The sequence below is a fragment of the Megalops cyprinoides genome, chromosome 2, assembly GCF_013368585.1.
Source record: "Megalops cyprinoides isolate fMegCyp1 chromosome 2, fMegCyp1.pri, whole genome shotgun sequence".
NCBI lineage: Eukaryota > Metazoa > Chordata > Actinopteri > Elopiformes > Megalopidae > Megalops > Megalops cyprinoides.
The window spans coordinates 64,165,001-64,176,536 of NC_050584.1; the positions used below are offsets into that span (position 1 = coordinate 64,165,001).

General features: G+C 44.9%; 1 protein-coding gene across 1 annotated transcript in view; it reads left to right on the plus strand.

The window, feature by feature from the left end:
- LOC118772074 (parapinopsin-like) overlaps positions 1–7,856 on the plus strand; it is a 50,674-nt gene extending 42,818 nt beyond the window's left edge. The window contains exon 4 of the mRNA XM_036520329.1: positions 7,584–7,856. Within this exon, the coding sequence (XP_036376222.1) occupies positions 7,584–7,856 (273 nt within the window). The remainder of the gene's footprint in view (positions 1–7,583) is intronic.
- Positions 7,857–11,536: the final 3,680 nt, after the last annotated feature.

Genomic DNA, 11,536 nt, shown 5'->3' on the forward strand with positions numbered 1-11,536 from the left:
TCTCTTTTTCTCTTCCTCTCTTTCACTCTCTCTCTCACTCACTCTCAAAGCCACAGTATTGATAAAGCAGTCAGGTCAGTTTCATTAACATCATGAATCGATCACAATGAGAATCAAAGCTATTATTACCCCATTCAGCAGATGGCCCAAGGTGACTTTCATTGCGTGAAATGATTGCTACAGAGCATCAGGCAAAAATGTAGACTGGAATTCACTTAGGGAATATTACACATCTCACAACAAAAATGAATAGAAGAAGCAGAAATTTTTAATCATGTTTAAAAGTGTGAAAATGGCAGTGATTAGAAAGAGACTGCACAGTCCTTTCCACAACTGGAGAGACAGAGAGAAGAACCAGGGTATGGTTTAGTGCAGTAGTTTGATTTACTCTACAACAATACAATGTTAATGCTGTCTAACGTTGACAGTGCAGTGGGTAGAGCCAGTAACTATGCCCCTGGATCCAATGGACATTTGTCCTTAATTTATGATCAAATGCGAGTGAAGTGCTTCATCTTTAAATACAAACAGAATTTTCTTACACAGTTTTACAGGGGAGCACAGGGTTAAGTGCAAAGTAAAATTGCACTTTGGCTGATTTTGTGGGTATTCGTGGTGTGGGGGAGTTTTATCAGCTGTGGGTGTAAATGGTGGTTCCATGTCTCTTTCTTTTTGGCTTTGCCCCTCTGTAAGGTTGTTGGTTTTGTTTACTCCTCAACACCCCCCCTTGGGGAAGAGGAGTTTCTCTTTTGATGAGATAGGGTAAGGGTGGGAGGGGGGTTTTGTTCGTTTTGTTGTTGTTTCTTTCTTATGTTTCTGCAGAATGAAGTTTGTATGCGATGTGGTGTGGTGCCCAAATAAAGTGGGGTCAGAACCTACCTCAAGAAATTTTCACCTCTACTTCATTCTCTCTCTCCCCCTTGCCTTTCTCTCTCTCTCTCTCTCTCTCTCTCTCTCTCCTTCTCCTTCGTTTTCTCTCCTTCTCCTTCATTCTCTCTCTCCCCCTTGCCTTTCTCTCTCTCTCTCTCTCTCTCTCTCTCTCTCTTTCTCTTTCTCCTTGCTCTTTCCCCCCCTCTCTCTCTTTCACTCTCTCTTCTCTTTCATTCTGTCTCCTCTCCTTCTCTCATTCTATCCCCTGGCTCTTTCTGTCCCCCTCTCTCCTCTCCTCTCTCTCTCCACCTTGCCCTCTCCCTCCCTCACTCCTTTTCTCTCTCTGTCTCCCTTTCTGGCTTTCACAAAATCTTTCATTCTTTCTCCTCTCCAACTCTCTCTCTCTATCCCCCTTGCTCTTTCCCCCCCTCACTCCTTCTCTCTATCTCTTTCACATCTTTCACATACTCTTTCTCTTTCTCTTTCATTCTGTCCCCTCCTCCCCTTTTCTCTCGTCCCCTCCTTTCTGATGAGCTGTTCTGTGTGTGCAGCGGGGAGGGGAACAGCTGTGTAATCCTGCCCGGGGTTTATTCTCCCCGACTGCACGCTCTGTGCTCCGAGGGCTGAGAGAGGAGGGAGCTAGGCGCGCCGCGTGTAATAACTCCATCAGTCGGCTCGTTACGTTAGGGCGTGTCTCCGTCGTCCCGCTCGAGCGTGACTCCAGCTCGTGCTCAAGTGTTCTGGAGGAAACGTTGGCGATGGTTATGGATCGCTCCGCGTATGGGGGCTAGGTGTTTGGGTGTGGTGGATCCTACTGTGTATGTGTGTGTGTGTGTGTGTGTGTCTGGTCTTCTGGCGTTCCTTGACAAGATGTAGTAGACTATAAGTATACATGCAGCATGGAGAGTATACTAAGTAGACTACGTTTTCTCAAGGAAGGTAAACATTGGTGTGTGTGCATGCGTGTGTGTGTGTGTGTGTCTGTGTGTGGCAGAGGGGGTGGGGGGTTAATTTAGGGTGAAAAGGTAAAGAGTAGGGGAACACCGGATACAGTGGAGCTCTCATTTAGGATCTGCTTCATTAGTGACTTTTTGCCTGAATACGGAAGTTTCAAATGAGTGGCCTTAACTTCACTACCCCATAACGTTACATTACTGTCATTTTAGCAGATGCTCCTACCCAGAGTGACTTACATTGGACGAAGGCAAGTTTTTACTGCTTTACTGTTGTAGGTGGGCCCTCTCGCGCATTGACCATTTCACACAGTCTTCAAAGTAACCATTCAACGATATCACTAAAATTACTCGTAATTGTGATAGCTATATATGCTACCTTCACACCTTGTGTGTCCATGTGTGTGTGCGTATGAGCATGCGCCTGTGTTTGGGGTGGGGGCAAGAAAAAATATTTGCACCGGGACCAATCACATCTATGTTACGCTACAGGCCCCACTCCTTACCGCTGTGCTACATTGCTGCCCCTCCATGCAGGTCCTGCAGTCTGTGAAAATGTTACTGTCACCCCATCACCGCTGCTGCTCTGACTAGCATTATTTATGCTAGCTAATCCCGTAACTCATAACTTTTTGCTCAGACGTGCAGTTTGAAGTGCGTGACAAGCCTTCAGACTAAAAGAAACCCAGTTACAGTTTCAACATTTCCTCTTGATTGAGTTTCAGAACATGTCAGTGTGTTTGCTGACACGCTTTCATGTTAACATTCATGCTATCGTTGGTTTCCTGTTGTCGCGCTTAATTTCAGTATGACTGGCGTTTTGTTTCTGTGTGATGTGCCACACGCACTGGTTTGGTCAGCTGTGGCTTAGCATTGCAACATTACCTCGTTTGCACCGTGTTATTACCCTTTCACACTGTACTGTGCTGGAATCCTGACTTAGTTCGTTTTGCATCAAAATTTCAACATGAAATAAAATTTGAACATTTTAACATAGAGAATGGCTAGAAGTGGGGGATGTCACTAAAAAATAAGCCTTACATATTCATCATTTTTGCAGACACTCTTATCCAGAACAACTTACATATGTGACTATTCTTACATGTTATACAGCTTTTACATTACATTATTGGCATTTAGCAGATGCTCTTATCCAGAGCAGCTTACATCAGTTAGTACCTTGCCCAAGGGTATAGCAGCAGTGCCCCTGTGGGGAATCAAACCAGCAACCTTTTGGGTTGGAGTCCTGCTCCTTAGCCGCTATGCTACAGATATGCTGCCAGATATGTACTGAGGCAATTGTGGCGTAAGTATCTTGCCCAAGAACATAGCAGCAATGCCTCAGGAAGGAACTGAAATGGCAACCTTTTGCTTGAGTCTTGCTCCTCGCCACTGTGCTACATTGCCAATCTGCATTTATCTGGCGCCTCTATCATTGGATTGGTTGCTTTGCCTGTAGGGCTAATTTCTGAGAGTCTGTGGAAGTATGGAGAGATGAACTCAGCACATTCCCTGAGTCAGGGTGGCACTCGAGGGTGAGGAATCCCAAGGCCCTCTGTTGGCTTTCAGCGTGCGGACACTAAGGCAGAGCCTGAGCCAATCAGAAGCACAGGAATGCCAGCTCCCTGACATTAATGCAGAACCTGAGCCAATCAGAAGCACTGGAATTCCAGCCCCCTGACGTGAATGTGGAACCTCAGCCAATTAGAAGCACAGGAATACCAGGTCTCCGACAGACAGGTGGCTTCACAAATGAAAATCCCTGGGTAGGAGATAGTCTGCTGTCCCTAAAATTCTCCAATATCTTATTCTTACTCTCCAATATCTACTCACAGCTTGACTAATAATGAGGAGGACAAGACAACCCTGGCCAACCCAGTCACCCTTATACCCAGTGGAACCAGTTTGAGCCAGTTTGTTCTGTTGCTGTGGGCTCATGGTAACCATGGGCAAATGACAGGGCTGGTTTAAACCCAGGTCATAGGACTCAGTCTGCTCAAAAAGCAAGCGTCTTGCTGACTCATCCCTTTTTTTTAACAATGTTGTTTGTTCCGCAGTGAATTTAAAAAGTACAAGGACATTTGCCATGGCAGACTGTCCTATGGTTGAACAAAGCCACAGCTCACCTTGCTCAATGGGAATCTAACCTGCAACATTTGGGTTACAAGACCTGCTCCACAGCCACAACCTAATGCCAGCCAGCTAACAATTGTTGTCTCAGTCTTACTGTTTTGTTAGAGTGCCACATTATGGTGGTTGCCAGGTGCAGACACTGGACAACCTCTGATTTAAAAACACAGGAAAGGACCCTCTCAAACACACTGACACCACCTCAACGAAATCCTGCTCCATCCTGGGGCATTATCTCAAAGCCCTGGATAACACACCATGCATCATTTTTTTATAGCACACAACCTTTGAAAATGTATTATACACCAGCAGGGCAGTCAGAGACAGTTTAATCACCAGACCTTTATCTATAATGAAGGCTGTGAGGCACAAATAACATAAAACACAAAATAACAATATCACACCCAGATGAAAGTTCAGCTTTTCACTTTCCGCCCTCAGAAGCTGCCCCAGTGCATCATGGGATAGCAGCCACTCTGTTGAAGACACTCCAGTGGTGAGGATCCCCTCTCAGCCCAGAGCAGGGCTTTCTGTTATGGCCTGTAATGTAACTGACAGCTTGTAATGGGACCTTAACACCTTACTCAAAAGAATAACTCAAAGAAGAACAGCTCAAAAAAATCTCTCATTCTGAATCTATCACAGATACAGCGTGTATCGTGTTACAGACACGATGACATTGCCGCGTTTCATTTGTTGTGAGCCTTCGTCTGCCTTTACGCAGCGGTTCTTATTTCCATCCGAAACGCAATTAGTCTGTGCAATTAATACCATCAGGGAGGTTCACCTGCAATCAGTAGTGAGCAAATTCAGGTCTCCAAATGGGCATCTCTGAATAATGCACAGTTGCTCTCTGCTGCCCCCTGCTGCTGGTGTCTGGCAGCCAAAAACATTTGTGACAGGATCTTTTATTCCAGAAAATTACTCATCTGTCAGCAGGACTGAGAAAAGAATGCCACCGCCAGAGCAATGAATGACTTTTTTATTGTTTTTGTTTTGATTTCTTTCTCTTCTGCTTATTTATTTATTTATTTGTTTGTTTTGGGGAAGAATTTCCAAGGTGCAAATTATCTCATACTTAAGACCAATGTGAATGACGGAAATCATTGAATAGATCCGATAGTTATTTACAGATTATTTACAGATGAACACGCAGCTCCAGTCCAAGGGCACAAGAGCACTGGGACCAATCAGGACGGCCAAAACAAAACCTCTGTGAAACTATGCCGATCTGACAAACTCTCTTTACGATACCATACAGGAGCGATTATATCAATCAATCCTCTCTGCGCTCCCGATAGCTGATCCGATAAGCTGCTCACATATTGATGAGTTTGTGGACACCTGAGACAGGATAGTATTGCGCTATTATTGCTGGAACAAAACCGGTTGGTTCACCGTGAAAGAGGCTCCATTGATTAGTTTGCATCCTTCTCATGCAGGGGTAATCACTCTCTTTTGTGGCCTAAATTGCCTTTGTAGTCTTTTCTGAGTTACTGGCAGCCCCCGAACGATCATTGTATGAACTCCCTAATCACTTAACTACATTAGCCGTACTCCTTTCAACAGTGCTTCTAGTGGAAAAGGTACAGGTACTCACTGTGTGGCAGTTTCTTTCTCTCTCTTACTCTTTTGCCCTCTCTCAATTTCACTTTCTCCCTTTCTCTTTATCTATCTCTCTCTCTCCCTCTCTCTCTCTCTCCCCCCCCTCTCTCTTTCTCTCTTTCTCTCTCTCTCTCTCCCTCTCTCTCTCCCCCCCCCCCCCCCTCTCTCTCTCCCTCTCTCCCTCTCTCTCACGTGTGCACATGCGCGTTTATGTGTATATGTGTGTGTGTGTGTGTGTGTGTATTTGACAGGTGGCAGGCAACTCCTGCATTTCTTTTTGGAGTCAGACTGTCATTCATGCAGCTTGAAGGCGGGAGTGTGCCGGTCTCTGGGCTTTCTCTGCACCATCCTGCAGCAGCTTCAGTCAGCCCTTGCTGATGGCTCCAACATGCCCTCCACACCGATGGACGCTTTCAGCTTGGTGGAAAGAAACAGGCAGTCCCGTTTCTGCTGTAGTCAGCGGTGTCATTTAAATCCCCCTTAGCTGTGGTAACATGACTTTCTCTCCTCTGCCCCTATCACCTATCCTACTGCGTGACATGTGATTTCTGTCCTGCTCTCGGTTTCCATCCAGAGTCCATAAGACTACCCCAAGTCAAGGACCCATCCCAAACTACAGTGAAGCAACTTCATCCACCAGAAACGACTTGTCATAGGCCGACATTGGTCAGGGAGACTTGGAAGGCGCTGGGGGGGGGGGGGGGGGGTTCCAGCAGTTTTGAGTCCCACGTCTTTGCTGGCAGCATTTTATGATGTTGCTAAATACATTTCAGAAGCCGTTCTGGCCAAGGGGTCTTGCCTCGCTCTCGCTATGCAGAAAGCTGAGCTCTACTGGAGCAGGAGTCTGGATTATCACACGCTATCATGCAGTTTTTTTGTGGCACCTTGCGCTACATGCCGCACTGAACTCTGGGAATGCCAGTTTGGGGGTAGCCTGGAAGTAGCTGCCCGTGTAGGTTAAACAAACGCTAGCTAGCGTGTGCTAAGATAAATTAGCACCCACACAGCACCTACCCTTCTTGGCATTTAATTAACCACACTGGCATCCTGCCGGTCTGCGGCGAGCGGCAGGAAATCACCATGGTAACGCGGAGATAAGCCCGCACGCCGCTCTGCCCCTGTGCAACTCCTCTGTGTAAACTCGCAAAGTTTCGAACGTCGCCACGGACGGCGTTTTTGGCACGCGCCCGATCCCTGCACGGACGTGTGCCAGCCTGTTTCCCGCAAAGCTTATCAACATGCAAGTAGATTTAGGCAGTTTTAAACAGTGCTTTTCTGCACACAATTCTTGATTGATTTTTTTTTTTAATCTGTTTAGAAACTCTTGTTCAGAGTGTCTTATGAGATTAGCATTGCAAGATCAACGAGAACACAGCCACATCAGTGGTTAAGGCACGCCAAGCTGCGAAACAATACTAAGAAAAAATGTTTTTAGCATCATTACATTACAGCATACCCTGAAATAATCCATGACAGCATTTCCTCATATCATGCTAACAGACATGTAGTGCCTAAGAAGAATGTGTAAGGGTAACTTTATACTATATCAGATTTCACACGGGATTAGAGGTGAACCTGTATCGCAAGCTAAAATTTGAAATCTGAGTCTGAAAAGGTGGAGTTTGTGCTGACAATACGAATCACACAAAGTGTTTAAAATAGGTTAGAGACAGAGATTAACTTTTTGGGGGGACTGTATGGGAGGGGTGGGGTGTATGTGCTGTTAGAAAGGGTAGCCAGGCTTTGCAAAGCCTGATTGGAAAGGCACTGTTCTCTACCAGGGGGAGTGTGTGAGTGAGTTAGCAATAATCTTGCACTTCAGGAAAAGGTGTCCCAAAGCTTATTCCGTTTATCTGTCAGGCTTTAAAGTGGAAGGTCAAAGAATGCAGGCAAAAACGAACAAAAGACACACCCACACTGACAGACAGGCAGACACAATATCAAGCTGAAGCACTGACATTATCGTTTAGTGGTGAATAAAGGCCTGGCCGCCCCTGTGTGTCTGTCTGTCTGTCCGTGTGTCAGTTCTACAGGTGTTTCCAGGCCCTGTTGATGTGCAAAGCGCCTGAGAGGGGCTCCAGCATCAAGAGCTCGTCCAAGCCCGCCCCCAAGGGCCTGCGGACGCCGCGCCGCGCCAACGGCCACCACGTCACCTTCTGCGTGCCGTCGGCGGTCCAGCCCTCCACCTTCGCCCCTGAGAAGGCTTCGTCTGAGTCCTCTGGGAGGAACGCTCCGGCGCCGGCCCCAGCGGTCGCCGCCAGACCCGCACTCACGCTCGTGGCGTACTACAACGGCTGAGGGGGGGGGGGGGGGGGTAGGCGGAGGGGGGGGGGGAGCCGCGGAGAAACTTCCGGGCGATGTGTCAGAGGGGAGGTTAGAGAGGCACGGTGGCTGGAGCCGGATAAAACGTACATTTCGCTGAAGGACTATCCCTGGAAAACCCGGCAGAGCCAACAGGAGGCACCAACCTGTTACCACGGGCCAAGAGGAGCTTTGAAGGCTTGCGGGGGAATCATTTTTCACATTGATAGATCCCGCGCATGAGAGAGAGAAAGAGAGAGAGAGAGAGAGAGAGAGAGAGAGAGAGAGGGAAGGAGATATTAGATCCAATTATTTTATAAAAATCATTTTATTTCTCCTTGTCGTTTTAGCAGAATGAGAGTCATGAGTCACCCTCCTTGAAGTGTCTGGGCTTTTGACTCTCGGAGGGACCGTATAAAAGCCTTATGAAAACTTTGCTCTTGAACTGAATATAAAAGATGAAGGAATACAAAAGAAATATATATTTTCTATGGATGTCTACATTAAGAGGTTTTACTTGTCTTTACAAAGTGTTTTTTTTTTTTTACATATCCGCAAAAGCAGCGATCCCGTGGAGTAAGACTAGATATGACTTTTATTTTCCCAGCAGATAAGGCAAGGAGTGAATGCAAACTCTTTTCAAAGAGGAGGACAGACACACGCACAGCTGCAAAGTAAGACTGATGCTCAGCTCGTTACTGTTACACCTGGCCAATCAAGCACCTGCTCCGCACGGAACGCCCGTCATTGATTTCACTGATCGCGGGCAGCTGGGATCGATCGGAGAACGCCACGTGCTTTTAATGTCCGCGGGCGTTTGGTGGAGTCCTGATCACTGCTATCAATCTTGACAGGATGTGGTATTGATCTGATTGGGGTATGGACAGATTACCCAGGCTCTACCCTCAGTATGAGCCTCATTGAGTGAAATCGGCTTCTTTTGTCAGTGCGCACAGCAGAACAGGAAAGGTCTGGACTGCAAGGTTTACCTGTAAATAGCATGCCCACCCCCACCACCTTGATCGTTTGCCTTTTTGAGCATTGACCTTTGGAGATGGACTTTGTATAGTTAATTGTGATGGAGAAGAGCTTTGAACAACACGTGAATGTGCTGCATTTTGTTGGCCTTGGCAGGGAAGAACTTTGCAAAAATGGCCTACCTGGCCCTCCTGGCTGGCTCTCCAGTGTATCCACAGCAGTGCACATACAGGGGAGTGTTACTGTCATAGCAGGGCAGTGTGGAGTATGGTGGACTAAAATAATGCAAGGCCTTTATTCAAAGCGTTAAGTGATTTATTCTCCCTGTCTCTTGTTTCCATTAGAAAAAAAAATCTGTGGCCTTTTGGGGAGTGTATCTGCCTTGATCTGAAAGCGGTAAATGAACCCTCCTTAAAAGCACAGTAGCTGCCTACGTTACTTTCTCTATGTTTGGAGGTGGGCACAAAAGAGATAGGCTGGCTCCAGTTGTGGACCCACCCCCCAACTTGTGTCCAGTCCAATGAGAGCATTCCCCTTTACCTGGCCTCTTTCCTGGGTTGCAAGTGGCATTTTTGCACACTCCTCCTTAGTACTTCTCTTCAAAATGGCCCCAAATCACATGGATTAGGGTATCCCCAATGAGAAGTAGGAACAGCAATGAAAATTGTCCATTTTTGTCCTAATTTACCACAGGTTTTATTGAATGTTACTGTAGGATTGAACATGTCTCACACATTGGGCCGGGTGTTTTAATTAGAAAGAAACTCAGACATTTGTCAAGAGTTACAAGAATAAAACATAATTATAGCCATTTTTGTAATACAGCCAGGACTTATGCATGACGGCCTTACATTACAATGTGTAGCCAGCACACAGAATTCAAAAGAAAACAAAGAAACCTTTCAGCCTTGTTTCGCAGAATTTGTGAGAGGTTCCCAGCCAGTCAGATCCAGAGGCATAAACCCTGCAACTATTTCTAGAAGTACTTCACTTGTTTCTTTTTCTTGTTTTGTTTTGCTACCAAAGATGTTGATATTGGGCTTGTTAGCAGGAGGTTGCAGGCTCAATTCTCATTTGTGACACTGCTGCGACACACTTGTGCAAGGTGTATAACCTGAGGTACTTAAGCATGTGTCCTTCTTAATAAATGAATGCTATGTAAAAATGGAGGCTATGTAAATTACCCTGGTGTAGAGTGTCTGCCAAGTGATTAAAGGCCTGGGTTCAACCACTCAAAATTTGAACATCTTTAACTCACAAATAAAATTCAGATTTTTTTTTTTTTCCTTGATAGACATGCTTCGGTAACTTCAATTAGCTTGAATTGCACAATTGAATATCGTCCTGAAAAAGGCAACACTTATGTGTATTTGTTTGTCAATATTAAGGACAGATTTTGATTGAATTCAGTGCAAAATGTAATATATTCAAATACCCTTCTTGCCAGGAGCAATGCTTGTTCTTTACAGTGATGCACCATGAACAAAATTAGGTAGCAGATTTTGTATAGAAAAAGAAATGCAAATTCTCCAGTAATGAGTTTGTATTTTTTACTTAAACGCTGAATGCTGGTTAAATGAATGCCTGGTTAGTATTTTTCCTCTTTACCTGATCACACAGAGTATGAGTTATTATTATCTCAGTGGGCAGGATTGGCACAATTGCACTTTATGGGAAATTATTCAGATAATTGATTTTATATAACCATGCAATCTATGCCATACGTAATTAATCATGTGGAGCAATCAAGCGTTATACTACAACAAAATATGTCAAGTTATGCAGTTGTTAACTAACGTTAGATGTAATATAACTTGTGTAACTCTCAGATCTGTGTGGATAATCTGTCATTTTTCTATTGTATAAATGTGTCATGTTCTTGGGCTAAACTTTGTTTTTAATTACATGGCACATGAAGTGAATGTATAGAAAACAACTTTTATGCAATTGTGGGTGAAGACTACAAGTGGGGAAGGATCTCGATAACTTCTTATGGTCTCTTTTTTTTTCCATTCAGAAAACATTAATTTCATACAGATGTTTTACACATGTGATAATATGAATATGTGTATGTAAAAATAGCATTTCGCACAGTTGCAAATGTTTATCAGACACTTTTAACACGGAATACATTTTTTCTGCAGTAATTCTCAGACAGCCCCTGTGTTTCATCCAACACAGTCTCATTCCCAACTCGTCAAATACTGCAGCTTGGTCAGTGGCCCTACGCTTCATATTATGACGCTCTAGGTATCCCTCTAGCATTAGTTTTGCATGTGCAGGGCTGTTCAATAGATATCATCAATGGGATTCCAGAAACATTGGTAATGTAGGAATCTCGTTCAAATCAGTTTGTCTGACGTGTCAATGTCATCTTCTGCGATGAGCTCGTTGCTGTGATTTGATTAGACTAATGTTACTAGGTAGGTGAAAGGTAACTTTTTGCTTAAAATTCAGCCACAAATCAAGCCTCCATGTATACGCAGATTCCTGACCGTTTGTGTTAGGATATTTGAAAATATAGGTCAAGTGTAACCCAATGAAACGCATTGATTAAAGGTGTCCGCGATTCTGGTGAGACGTGGTTGATATTTGAACTCAACAGCCAATCAAATTCCATCCCTCCCTTCTGCGCTCCTGAAGCAATGTGTTGATTGGCTGGAATTATTTATGGCTACTATGTTTGTTTCCCATTTACA